The 14,253-nt window shown below is 33.3% G+C and overlaps 1 protein-coding gene across 2 annotated transcripts in view; it reads left to right on the top strand.

The window, feature by feature from the left end:
* Nucleotides 1-14,253, top strand: part of cachd1 (cache domain containing 1) — a 149,435-nt gene that overhangs the window by 66,841 nt on the left and 68,341 nt on the right. Inside the window, exon 3 of one of the 2 annotated variants that reach the window (XM_001334793.8) lies at nt 6,538-6,686. In XM_001334793.8, coding sequence (XP_001334829.3) covers nt 6,538-6,686 — 149 coding nt within the window. Of the gene's footprint in view, nt 1-6,506; nt 6,687-14,253 lie in introns of both variants that reach the window. The other variant, XM_073954291.1, reaches the window with a different exon arrangement.

The following is a 14,253-nucleotide window of genomic DNA, read 5'->3' as shown; positions in this document are numbered from 1 at the left end:
TTTATTTTGTATACATATTAAATAGTATATGTGGCCCTAGATTGACTCCATATTAGTGCACCCATGCAATCCATGAAATTGATGTTGATACATTTATTCTGGGGTTTTAACAATACATCAGTTTGGTTCAATAGTTATAACATTATTAATATTAATATATAATATCATTATAATAATAATTAATTACATTTTGGCCTGTCATAAAAAACTAAAGTATGTTTACAGTGTTGTTTAAAAATCTCAAAAAAAGTTCTGAGTATATTGAGTACTCCCCATTTTGTTAATAAGAATTTTTCAGTGAATTTTTCATTTCTCAGTGAATATAGGAAATGTATTTTGGTACCCTTAAACAAAACAAAGACTTATTAAACGGATAGATTTATTAAAATAATTTTTTTGTCACCAAACATATTTAGAAATTGAAAGAGAAAACAGTTATTTTGTTATATAAATCCCAGATTTGACTTCAGTACTGACTAATCTAATGTATATCCACAAATATAATATTGTATAGCTTCCTAATAAAAATATGAATTTAAAAGAAAGGTTTTGTAAGGGGTGTACTTATATATGCTGAGCACTGTATATGAGATATAAAAAATATAGATGATGAATGACGGAAAAACAGCAGTTGACTTCCGTAGTATTTTTTGATTGTACCTGCTATGGATGTCAATGGTTGTTTTTTTTTATCTTCAGATCTTGATTCGTGTTCAACAGAAGAAATAAATTCACAGAAGTTTAGAACCCCTAGAGTGTGATGAAATAGTGAGGAATTTTTCATTTCTGGGTAAACTGTCCCTTTAAATGCACGTTATATGTTTGTTTGTAAGCATCAGTTGTAAAACTGCAACTGAATAAAATAGGCACATAATTTTGTAAAGCAAATCTAATCAAGAATCTAAACAAATTTGATCTATCAGTTTTACGAAATCACTGCATTTTTGAGCTATTACATAAAATATTGCTAAATATGAGAATCTGTTTCAGATTATATCAAGATCTGATTTACACTTTTGATTAATATAAAGATACATTTTTTATTAAATTTTTTTATTATGTTATTATTATTATTATTATTATTATTATTATTATTATTATTATTATTATTATTATTATTATTATGTGGTGTGATAATGCAGCCTCAATGCAACCTATTCTTGACTCTGAAAGCTAAGTTTCATTAAATTGACCTAGTTTTTGTGCGTTCTTCGTTTTTTTCCCCTACAGTCAAATTACAGTTAGCATATTCAGGCCTTAAATAGTTTTTGGAATACAATTAAGCTCTTGGATTTTTTTTTTTTTTTTTTTTGGACTAAAACACAAATAACAAAGTCATACTTGAAATATTTTGAAGCTATCCATGCTTTATCCATGCTTGTAGATTGTTTATTATATTTTACGCACTCCCCAACAAAATCATCCCAATCAATATAAAATTACATATTATTTCTAAATAGTTATTCAACTAATCTAGTGAAATTGTATTTATATTGCAAAATATATCATAAAAAAAAATATGTTGCAATGTTATATTTTTCCAATATTGTGCAGCCCTAATTGTCAATACTAATAAGCTACGTTTCCATCCACCTATTTTACGCTCATTTTGAATATGCAAATAAAAATCAGTTGATGTCATCGCCAAGATGTGCAAAAATTTAGAAAATGCTCAAAAAACATATGCACAGAACTGAGTAGGATAAACTTTTTATTTTATAAGAAAAGATTCGCATAAACTATGATCACATGCCTTCAAATGCCACCACGCGTTCATTGCGTGTTGCCATTGTCTTCTGAGGCGCAAGTCGTTGCCATTGTTTTCTGAGGCGCAAGTTGTTTATTAAATAAAGATTCACGCAGCTTCTCCTACCACAGCAAATTACGCTTTTACTGTTGATATTTGGCGCCAGCAAATCAGGAAGTGACCATTTTGTTTTCTTGGACTCGTTGAAAGGAAACGCTGCTTTATTTGCACGTCTTTTATGTAATATTCCAGTTTCACACATAAATGTAATTCGTAATTTTGGAAGGAAATTGCAGTTTCCGTTCATTTTTATGCATTGATTTCAAACAACAGATATGAAGTTAATTGTGAAAGAGTTTCATTGACACATTATTGCATGTGTGTGTGTGTGTTTTGAGTATAAAACCAGTGAAAGTGGCTCTAAACCAAGCTTAAAAGTGCAAAATCCTTTTTTCTTGAAGTGTTTCCCCGCTAAAATTAATCTAAATCTTTTTTAACAATACAAATGATTTGAATTGGTGATTTAATAGCTCATTACAAAAGACAGAATCTTGTATTATTTCCAAATGAATGAGCTATTTAAATCAAATGGTTTTAATGAATTATTCAGTGAATTACTCATTATTATGCTTGGACATCATTTTTAACCACAGACATGTATTACTCAAATGCACAATTCTTCTAAAACCCATTAGAAACTTCTGAGGAAGCTAAAGTACATTAGCCTTCCATGCTAGCCAATGAATGTGCGTCTTGTTTGATCTCCGATTGCTGTTAGTAGGTGAAGTAACATTTAGACACATGCTGATTTATATTTAGGTGTCAAGCCGTTGTTGCTGATAATTCTTTTGTTCTCTTTTTTTGTATATATGTTTTCGCTCTGTTGCATTGGCTGTCATTCTTGTTCAAGATGTATTGTGCATTATGAAGGTGATAAAATTACACCTTTACATCTGTAGCTACAAATCTCATTATTCCGGGATCCTCGAAGAAATTTGACTTTCATCAGTTGCTCGTTTGGCAAAGCTGTCAGCATCTGCCAGTCACACACGGTAATGAAGGCCTGGCACTGCCGTTTTTTACAAGTTGAAAAGCCGCCCCAGTGGAAAACGCCACCAATTAGGATCATGTCCACGTCTTGTAGATACACAAAGACAAAGCAAGCCTGTCTTCTCTTAATGTCAGTGTTTTAATGAGAGCAGAAGCAGAACTCATCAAACATATCGCACTCAATTGCGCACAGTTTGTCATGAAATATTCTCGTAAATTAGGACAATTCTGTGTTTTTAACTGTTGCTTACATGCTTAAATTTTATTTTGTTATATATATTTTGTTTACATTTTTTTCACCACAAGTCAGTATCAGTACCAGAAGTCAGTTAAAGGGGGAGTTTAGTCCAAACCAGTTTGAGATTGAAAGATATTTTCAAACACGCGTCTGGTCCGAGCTATTCCCCCAGAGAAACGTCAATCTATAGCAATCACTGATTGACTCCTTTATTAGTAGGCGGGGCTTCATTCATCCTATTGACCATTACACCTTTCCCTATTCAAAACTATACGAGTGACAAAAAAACAATGGTTCTAACCTATTTCCTGATTTACATTTTTTATTCCTATTGCTTACAAAATTGCAAAAAGTGCCACATTGATTGTTAAAATTGCATTGTCTCTTGTTACAGTTATGAAATAGTTTGCTAACAAACAGTGAAGTTCATGGGCCAATGACATCACCACATTGAAATGTTTTAGAGATTAAAATAGTCTTTGAACGCGGCATGCGAGTGGTGCGATGCACTCACACTTTCCTGAAGCACCTAGTTGAAAACATCAGAATGCCACGAATGCAATGCAAATAACATGACAAGAACTGACTGATTAGCTTCATACTTTGTATGAAATATACACATTTCTACTCTGGTCTAAAAAAAAAAGTTCAAAATTAAAATACCTCACAACTTTTTGTAATATAGTTGATCAAATGTGCATTTCAGACAGAAGTTCAGCAGCCTTTGACTGTATTTGTTCTCTGAAAATATTTACACTTACATGGTTAAATACTTACAATAAATTAACATTAGACAAATACTTTATAATATATATATATATATATATATATTTGTTTGTTTTTTATTATTTATTGTTCTGTCGTTTATTTGTAAATGTAAAATTATTGATTACTTCTGTTTAAATGTCAAACACTTCTAGGTCTAGTTCTAGGTCCATAAGTCCAAAGAGAAATGACTGTTTGTTTTTTAGGGCGTACTCACACTATGCTATCCGAACCTTGCCCAGGCCCGTTTTCCGGATCGCTCAAGTGTGAGTGCTCTGAATCACTTGGGCCTTGGCGTGGTGCGCTTGTAGTGTGTGCGCAAAACGCGCCTGAATCTGAAAATGAGACGTGACTTTTAAGGGACTGTTTGATTTGGGTTTTATTTATCATTCTTACTGTTTAATGAACACAAACTGTCATAGTTTATTAAAGACACAAACCTCTCACTGCACAACAGCTGCACCTTCAGGAAACCTCCTAATTCCTGCAGCACGAGGACTTTATGATTGTTTATAAGCATCAAAAGTGGCTGATCTGTTCTGCGAAATATTTGACTGCGTTACACTGCAAATCAAACGACTAAAATGATAAAACGATATAAATAAATCTCCACTGTGCTGAGTGAGAGAGCTTGTTACTGAACAGTGCATCATCCTTGACTTAAGCTTGCTCTGGCCCGAATGCGATGTGACTGCGGGCCGTTGGGGGAGAAGGGAGAGTGGACAAGTGTGCTTATAGGTCCAATTCAAGACAACAGTATATAGTGTGAGTACGCCCTTATTATCAATTTGTGCTGAATTATCTGATTGAAATGCTATTAGTTATATAGTTAGTTATCAGTAACTAATATAGTTATGGTAATTAAAAAGCTTAACTTTTCTGAATTTGATTGTAATGCATTAATGTGCAACTTCTGAAAAGTTGCTTTGAAATGATAATGATTGTGAAATGCGCTATACAAATAAAGTTGAAGTGAATTGGAGGTAAGTGGTGACTAAATGTAAAATGTTTTTAGCTGAACTATCTCTAAAAAATAAAAGAAGACGAAAAATGAGCAGAAGCGCTTATAACCTTAAATCATCCCCCGGCTCCTCTGACACTTGAAAGCTTGATTAGATTCTCTAAAATTAGATGTACTGCAGTTCTGGATAATAGTCTTATTTTCTGACATGTCTGGAATGGAACATTTCCCTCCTTGAAAGGATAACATTCAGGCTTAGCTGTAATGGCTGAAGGAGCCATCTTATTGGTTGTTCACAGGCAATGGGTTATGGTACATTTCTTCTATCCAGGAACTGGACGAGGAGATGGATATATATCTTTTTTGCCTTCTTTTTTTGTTACAGCAATAGTTATGTTTTTGTGCTTTGCTAAACCATCTGGTGACTATAAAAACTCTCATGTGTCAGTAATTTATGTCCTGTTTGGGAAAACTCTTAGCTGAGCTGCACCTAGTTAATACGTTTCTCCAAGGAGGCTCGCTCTGCATCGAGTAAACAAGAATTCACAGAAACACAGGTAATCAGCCGTAACTGCTTTACTCAAGTGTAGACCCAAACTTAAAACAACACACTGGTTTTCTGAATCCTCTTTTAGTTTATGAGCTGGGTTTTTCCCCTTATAGCACCAAACCATTTTCCTGCTGCCTTTGGCTGTGCAGCAGCTGACAATGCATGTCTAATGGTGATCGATTACTAGTCTCCGAGGTTAGTTCAAGCTCTCTTTGATGTTGAGTGCAGGCTCAGATTTGGAAAGTGAATTAATCGCAGCGCATTTCACAGGACTAATGGAAAGAGACTCCCTAAACAAAAGCTGTGTTTATCAGTGTTATTTCATCATTTATGCTGCATTTGCGTCGTGTGTTTAATTTTATATATATATATATATATATATATATATATATATATATATATATATATATATATATATATATATATATATATTATTTGTTATATTTTTTATTAGTTTGTTATATTTTATTGTTTTTTATTTGCTGTATTTTATTTTTAATTTTTATTGAATATTTTATTTTTATATCATCAAATTTCTACACTTAATAATTTTTTTAACTTTGTTATATTTTATTGTATTTTATTTTGTTATTTTATTTTTAATTCTATTTTATTATATGTTATATTTTATTTAATTAAATATTTTTTATTTTATATTTTGTGTGTGTGTGTGTGTGTGTGCGTGTGTATATTTATATACACATTTTATATATATATACATATATATATATATATATATATATATATATATATATATATATATATATATACATATATATATATATATATATATATATATATATATATATATATATATATATATATATATATATATATATATATATATATATATATATATATATATATATATATATGAAAATGAAAAGAGACTTCTTAAACAATAAATAATTAATAATTCATGCTTTATTTATATGTAATCACGCACTTTTATATTGAAACTAGTACTTAAACCTAATGCTCAATTTTAAATTAAAATACTAGTAACAAATTATTTAGGCATAATTATGTTAGGACTATTGACCATTCATTCCGCTGTGGTGACCCCTCATAATAAGGCACTAAGGCGAAGAAAAATTAATGAATGAATGTTATGACCATTATCAATGTTATTGGAACAATTACTGGAACATATGAATCAGGGATATGTTAATTATATTAAGCTTTAATTCTGTAGATATTGATATGTTTATATGTGTTGTTTTTAGCTAGCGAAAAAGATCCGAGAGAAGTTTAACCGGTACCTGGATGTGGTGAACAGGAACAAGCAGGTGGTGGAAGCTTCATACACGGCCCACCTCACTTCACCTCTCACAGCCATACAGGACTGCTGCTCCATCCCTCCCTCCATGATGGAGTAAGTATTTCCATTCACATTTCTTCATTTTATTTTGACACATTACACCTTTTCACAAGATGTCAAATAAATCCCTAGTGTCTCTTGAATGTGTGTGTTAAGTGTCAGATCAAAACACCTCACAGATAATTCATTAAAACCTATTAAATGTGTCACTATTTGTCAAGACAAGAAAGGAGTCAGAATATCTGAGGTTATATATGAATTTCTGCTGAGGTTTTCACAGATTCGTAGTAGTTTAAAGACTAAATGTGTGCTCCTTGACTTGTTTTTTTTGTTGTTGTCTGAATTAGAATAAATTAGATTTGGAGAAGTAAAATAAGTTTTACCACTTTCTTTCTCTGATGAAGAGCCGTGTGGCTTAAAACGTTACACGCTTTGTGTCAGATTTTTTAATTTAATAAATTTGTAATTTTGGACCTTTGGTCTTGCAGCCTTTGATAAATATTTAATTTGAACCTTTGCGTTTTTTGGCGGAGCACCCAGTTAAGAGGGATTTGCGTGCTTTTGTACTGTTTTTCACCACTTTCTTTTAATATCATTAAATAATATCATTAAATAAATGACTATTATATTGCATTTTTGTGTGGAAATGTTATATCATAAGAAATATCATTAATGCAATACTCAATATTCAAAATTGTGATGGTGCAAGTGTTGTGAAGCCATTATTTTCCTGTAACCTTCTTTACAGCATGCTGGATCTGTGTGAAAGTGACGCATCATTGTATATTATGTGCCTCCCTGAATGTACTGTATTTTTCTAACTGGTGTGACTAAGCTCATGTCTTTCTAGATGAGGAAGGGATTTAAAATATTGTAAATATAGGTTAAAAGACTGAAATATAATGAAGAGATGTTGTCAGACTGCTCTTCCAAAGCTAACCTTGTTCCCATTGCAGTTTTTCTTCTTTCTTTTGTCTGCTTTGTGTCTTGACTGTCCCTCCCTTCTGTCTTAATATGCACAGTCAGTTTTTATGTTTGACTCTGTTTTTCTAAACGTTCATCTTCTCTCTTTATCTCCATTTGAAGGATGTTCTCCATCCTTTGTGACCTGCTCAGTCATATCTCTTTCATCCGAAATCATTTCATTTATTTGTGTGTCTGCATCTCCTCACTATGTCCTGACATTGTAAAGGCTCTGCTGATTGCTACAAATGAATGATTATTAAGTTCTTTTCATCAATGTGTCCTTCCTCATACTTTGTGAATTTGTTTAATACTTCTTAACTCTGTTAGAGAAAGGGAAAGGCCAGGGTTTCAATGATTTGGTGGAAATTGAATTCGATAATGGATTAGATTAGAAAAGGGCTCCAGCGCGTCTTGCAAAACATTGATGATTTTTTTTTAAATGGGGAAATTGTAAGCAAAAAGTATTATAAAATTGGGGGCTGTACAATTGTTATAATTTATTCTGTAAGGATTTTATACATTAAGATTAAAAGTAAAGGCATTTAAGTTAGAAAACAATTTGGTTTCAAAATAAACACTGTTCCTTTCAAACTTACTATTTATCTAAGAATTGTCAAAAAACAAAACAATAATAAAATGATGACTTCCACTAAAAGTTTAAGCATCACAACTGTTTGCAACATTAATAATAACTACAACCAATACATGAAGACCAGTCGCAACTGATAATAGCTGAGCAGCAAATTAGCATATTAATGCTTTCTGAAGGATTGTGTGAAGGCAGACTGGGTTGTCTGTTTCTGCAGGGTTTTTAAAAGCTCTTTAGAACTCTTAATGGCCCGTTTCCACTGAGTAGAATGGTACGGTATGGGTCAGTATGGTTTTATGGACGATTTTATTGTCAAAAGGTGAGCTGTACTGTACTATAAAACTTTTTGGATACCAAAAGGCGGAGCCAGACGCACAGGTGAACACTGTTAGTTTACAGAGAAGAGCCACTAGCACGTGCGCAAGTCAGGAGAATAAAAATAAAGCAAGTGCCATTTTTAAATACACCGATGAGACATTACATCGTAACAATATATACATATAATAACAAGCCATGGTTGACCGGAGCTTGAACAAACCTTGTTGTCGTCTTGATGAACAGCTACAAAGCCTAGAAGATTAACAGTAGAACCGTGTGTCCTGTTGTTGTTTACGAGGCTGCTAAAGTTTGAGTGGTTTCACTTTCTCTAGGGAGCTTGTGCACTTGCCATGTGTCTATATTTGAAATAGCAAACTTGAGCTCATGATAATAATGTGGACGTGATCATGGAGGTGTGGATTCTCATATCCTTTCAGAAATGGACAAACTCCAGAGTGTAGCGCAAGAAAACAAAGGAGCAAATGATTCTTTCAGTAACCTAAAACATGAACAAATTGCTCTGTTTAATTATTATCATCACCTTTTGGACTATTATGAACTGTGAATGAAGGAATTACTTTTTAACAAGATGTTAACGTTACATGTGATGGTGGGGAATAAAGGTTTGTTGGCTCCAATAGCCTTGTGGTTAGTGTGTCAAAAAAGCATGATCTGCTCATGACAACCCAAGTTCGATTCCCGCCTTGAGGTCCTTTACCAATCCTTCCCCTATCTCTGCACCCCACACATTGCTGTCTGTAAAATCTCCACTGTCCTATCCCAATAAAGGTGAAAAAAAACTTTAAAAAAAAATATTATAAAAAAGATGGTTTGTACTGACTGTATGTGTTTTGTATCGTTTATGAACCCAAATAAGGCCTACATGCATGTTTTGGGTATTTTTTATTTGTAACTGGTAACATGTCGGAGACTGTAAGTGTTTGTATGTGTTCATAGATCTTTTATTTATTTTTTATTTTATATAATTGCAGACGTTACAGTAGGTTATTTCTCCTCATTGATTTGCAGCTATAATCAAATCTTGTTCATAGAAAGGTTAGTAATAAACATGTATTCATTCATAAGTATTTATGTATATAAAGCATTTGTTTAGTAAGAAGTATGATATGTGAACTTCAAGTGAAAATGATGTTGACTGCAACTTTCTACTGAACTTCTACTTGTCAATGGAGACACAAACCTGATAAAAGTGACCCGTATTGTACCATACTGTACCACTCAGTGGAAATGAGGCAAAAGCAATATCTGAAAAATGCTTTTGACAACACTATCAGATGAAAGCAGAAAGCACATGCAGCCAACCAGCAACAAGGGGCATGTCTAGTAAAGATAGCAGAAGATATCAAAAAGAAACAAGGTACTGTTAGGTTATGAGTGTTGTGCTTTTAAATATATCAACATTTAATTGTGTGTGGTAGCTGGATGCACACATTTATCAAATTTACAGTAAAGCAGAAAATGTAAAGATATCGCAAATTTTTTAACGTCTACAGTGTAAATCATGGCAAACAAACAGAAGGAGAACAACATTTGTTTCTGTCCAGTATGAACAAAAGGTATTTACATATTCTATTGGCCAGAAGACCAGAGTGATTGTAGCATTTTCAATTTCATGTTTATATGTTGCTTTAACTTATTTTAACTCAAGTTATGAAAAGTTGATCCTAATATTTTTGTCAGTTTGATTGATACAAGTTCAGATGACTAGAAAAGTTAATTAGATTTAACTCAAAAAAGTAAAAGATATTTTTTACAGATTTTATTTAACTCTGCCAAAGCATCACATTGTTTCTATTACGTCATATTGATCTGTTGTGCGCCCATAAAATGTGTGCTTGAATTTCATTGGTCTGACTTGACCTTAAGAGAAACCATGTAATTTAATGCTGCTGGAAGTTTAACCACATAAATAAGCATAATTTTAGAACTTAAATACAAATATCTCAATATTTATGTTTTAATCATCTAAAAAAATTCTTGTTAAACTTAAAAGTCCTCTTCTGAAAGCATTAAAAATGACATTTGCTCACTACAATCCTTTACACATACCATCACAAACAAGTTTTGGAAAATGTGTCTATCCCCGGGGCACAGACTCATCTTTTACGATGTGTTACAGGAAATAAAATTATAGTAGGCGTTTAGTCAAGCAGTGTTTTTCCTGCACGACTACAAATAGAAGTTTACTTCAAGTTTTCCAGTATGTCATCCAGTGTCCAGTGTCAAAGCCAGAGCATTGTACATATAACCTGAGGCTTGATTTAAAGAGCATAAATGAGCTTTATTCCTTAATACTTGGATGTTTCATCAATGAGCGCACATATTTACACAGCTGCCCAATCAGCTCTTTGATCTTTATCTTAACCAAGTTTTCGTAACAATGGAATGTATTATGCACCACCTTGATATTATCATGTTACATCCTGTTTGTGTTTTTTTTAAACCTTTTATCAGGTGAAGAACCATATATGCTAATTTCATTGACATTTGAGTAACATATACACTGGTAAAAAATAAATAAATAAAGTACTTAAACAGCCCATTGTATCTCCAAGTGTTTCCTTTATTTTTTATTTTTTTAGCAGTGTATATATACACTCACTGGCCACTTTATTAGGTACATCTTACTACTCCTGGGTTGGACCCTTTTTTGCCTTCAGAACTGCCTTAATTCTCCCATTTCACCACCTCTCAAAGGTGCTCTATTGGATTGAGATCTGGTGACTGTGGAGGCCATTTGAGTACAGTGAACTCATGTTATGTTCAAGAAAACAGTCTGAGATGATTTGCGCTTTATGACATGGCACGTCATCCTGCTGGAAGTAGCCATCAGAAGATGCGTACACTGTGGTCATAAAGGGATGGACATGGTCAGCAACAATACTCAGGTAGGCTGTGGTGTTGACACAATACTCAATTGGTACTAATGGGCTCAAAGTGTGTCAAGAAAATATCCCGCACACCATTACCCCACCACCACCAGCCTGAACGGATGATACAAGACATGATGGATCCATGATTTCATGTTGGTAATGCCAAATTCTGACCCTACCATTCAAATGTTGCAGCAGAAATCGAGACTCAGACCAAGCAACGACTTTCCAATATTCTATTGTCCAATTTTAGTGAATCTGTGCAAATTGTAGCATCAGTTTCCTGTTCTTAGCTCACAGGAGTGGTACCTGCTGTGATCTTCTGCTGCTGTAGCCCATCCGCCTCATGGTTGGACGAGATTGGTTGATTCAGAGATGCTCTTCTGCACAACAAGGAATTTGCACCCACAGAACTGCCGCTCACTGGATATTTTTTCTTTTTCAGACCATTCTCTGTAAACCCTTGAGAAGGTTGTGCGTTAAAAAATTCCAGTAGATCAGCAGTTCCTGAAATACTTTGAACCATGCCACGTTCAAAGTCATTTAAATCAACTTTCTTCCCCATTCGGATGCTCTTTTTGAACTGCAGCGGATCGTCTTGACCATGTCTACATACCTAAATGCATTGAGTTGCTGCCATGTGATTGGCTGATTAGAAATTTTCTTGTAACGGGCAATTGGACAGGTTTACCCAATAAAATGGCTGGTGAGTGTATATATGTATGTCAGTCACAAAATTGAAAGTTTTATAATGACCCCTAGTAACACTCCAGAGTTTTTCCAAAGAATGTCCTATAAATGGCTAAAATTGTCATGGTGGTGCGACAAATATGATGCATATTTAAAAAAAAAAAAACAGTAAAAAACAACGGTACTTTTAACAAATGTGGTTAAAGTGATATCCACTTGCATGCTACAAAGAATCCATTCATATCAGTGGTCTAGATAGTTTTGTTTTCTTTTTCTTTTCTTTTTTTTATACATAAGGGTGGTGTACCATCATGGTGGCTACCAGATTGAGATCATGCGACCCGCTGTGTCCTATCAAAGTCACTTAAAAGCATATGAGTTCACTCAGTGTTCATCTTATCAGTGCTATTTCTTTGCAGAAGTGTTCATGTTTGGTAAAATTCATTTAGTTTCAATTATTTATTTAAAATCCCCAATAAATCAAAACTAACCCTATGATTTTGTTAGCTCACATTGCTAGTTTTGTGAACAATTTATCTGTGCATGTCAATAAAGAAAAATGTTTGCCCTTCTAATCTTTCATTGAAATTAGAAAATGCACTTCCTGTTCTTTTTCAGCTAAATTGTCACATTATGGATATCTTAGGAACTGGGGGTGGCTAATATATTTAACCACACCGCTCTTACTGTTAGTTTTGACAACAGACAAAAATGATGAGGAGGTGTCTGTTAGGTTGTAATAACTCTGCCCAAACCCTTTTCTCCATCTTTCTGAATGAAATGCCTTATACATCCATTCAGCATGTAGCTAAAAACAAGCCACGCCCACAGTTTTTTATGTAATATTTGTTTCTCTAGGAACTGCATCACAATACGAAAAAAAAATAACACTCGCAACTTCTGGTTCATGAGGACTTCAAAAGAAGTCTGAAAACATTGATCTTTTAGCTTACCTTATTAGACCATTTTAAAAATCAAGATTTCATATTCAGGAGTGAAACCTAAAATACAAAACTGAAGACCCTATGAAATCAAAGCTATTTTTTTTCTTGTAGTAGTATTGCCATATCTTAATGATATATCAATCACATAATAGATTCCAAAAAGTAATGTAACTTTATATTTAACGTAAATGATTTCACATATTATATATCTTCTCGTAATATATGTTTTCTGCATGTTTTCATTCTATATTCTATAGTTGTTGACATTGTTGAATGAAACTCTTAAATTGTCACAATCAGTCAGTTTGCATCACTTCAAAGTTTAAAAACAAATGTCTAATAACTGATTTTTTTTGTCTTTGCCATTGTGACAGTTCATAATATTTTATTAATTTGGTTTACTAGGAAAGTTAGGGTAATTAGGTTATTGTATAACTGTGGTTATACAATAAAAACTATTAAAAATATATATTATTAAGGGGGCTAATAATATTGACTCTAAAATGGTTAAAACAAATTAAAACTTCTACTTAAATTGTAGCCGAAATAAAACACATAAGTCTTTCTTCAGAAAAAAAAATATATAGAAAATACTGCGGAAAAATTCCTTGCTCTGTTAATTATTGTTTAGCAAATATTTTTCAAAATATATCAAATCACAGGAAGGCTAATAATTGTGACTTCAACCGTATATAGTGCAAATGCAACCTAGACAGCAGCCATATAAAAAGAAAAGGTCTTCTCAGGATCGCCTTGATGGGTAGTTCCTTTAACAGAGTTCCTATACCTCCCCGGCATTAAAGGTGACACTTTTGCTCTCAAAAAGGATCTCAAATTAAATTCCGGTGCTATAGTTAATGTAAACAGATTGATTAGATGAAAATATGTTGTTCAGCCATGGTTTATAAAGATTTAAAGCCTCCATATGACATCTGCTCCGGCTCTGTGTCCTCTATCAGACCCCAGTTCAGCTGCCCTCATGAAGCCCAGTCTCTGCCCAAAGATCAAATGTTTCACACCATATCGATGTCACATCCCCGTCATGCATCCCAGCGGTGTCTGTTCTCCCATGAGCGCTGACCTCTGGCACGGGAGAATGCTTTAATCAACACTGCCTTCTGCTACACTTAACCAGTGATGAAACCGTCTAGAAATAGCCCCTTACTCGGGATACATGTGATTGCTCGCTCTCGCTCTCTCTTTGCTTAAGGGGATTTTAG

The sequence above is a fragment of the Danio rerio genome, chromosome 6 (assembly GCF_049306965.1).
Source record: "Danio rerio strain Tuebingen ecotype United States chromosome 6, GRCz12tu, whole genome shotgun sequence".
Lineage (NCBI taxonomy): Eukaryota > Metazoa > Chordata > Actinopteri > Cypriniformes > Danionidae > Danio > Danio rerio.
The sequence above is the reverse complement of the archived record's forward strand: the minus strand, read 5'-3'. Positions and strand labels throughout refer to the sequence as shown.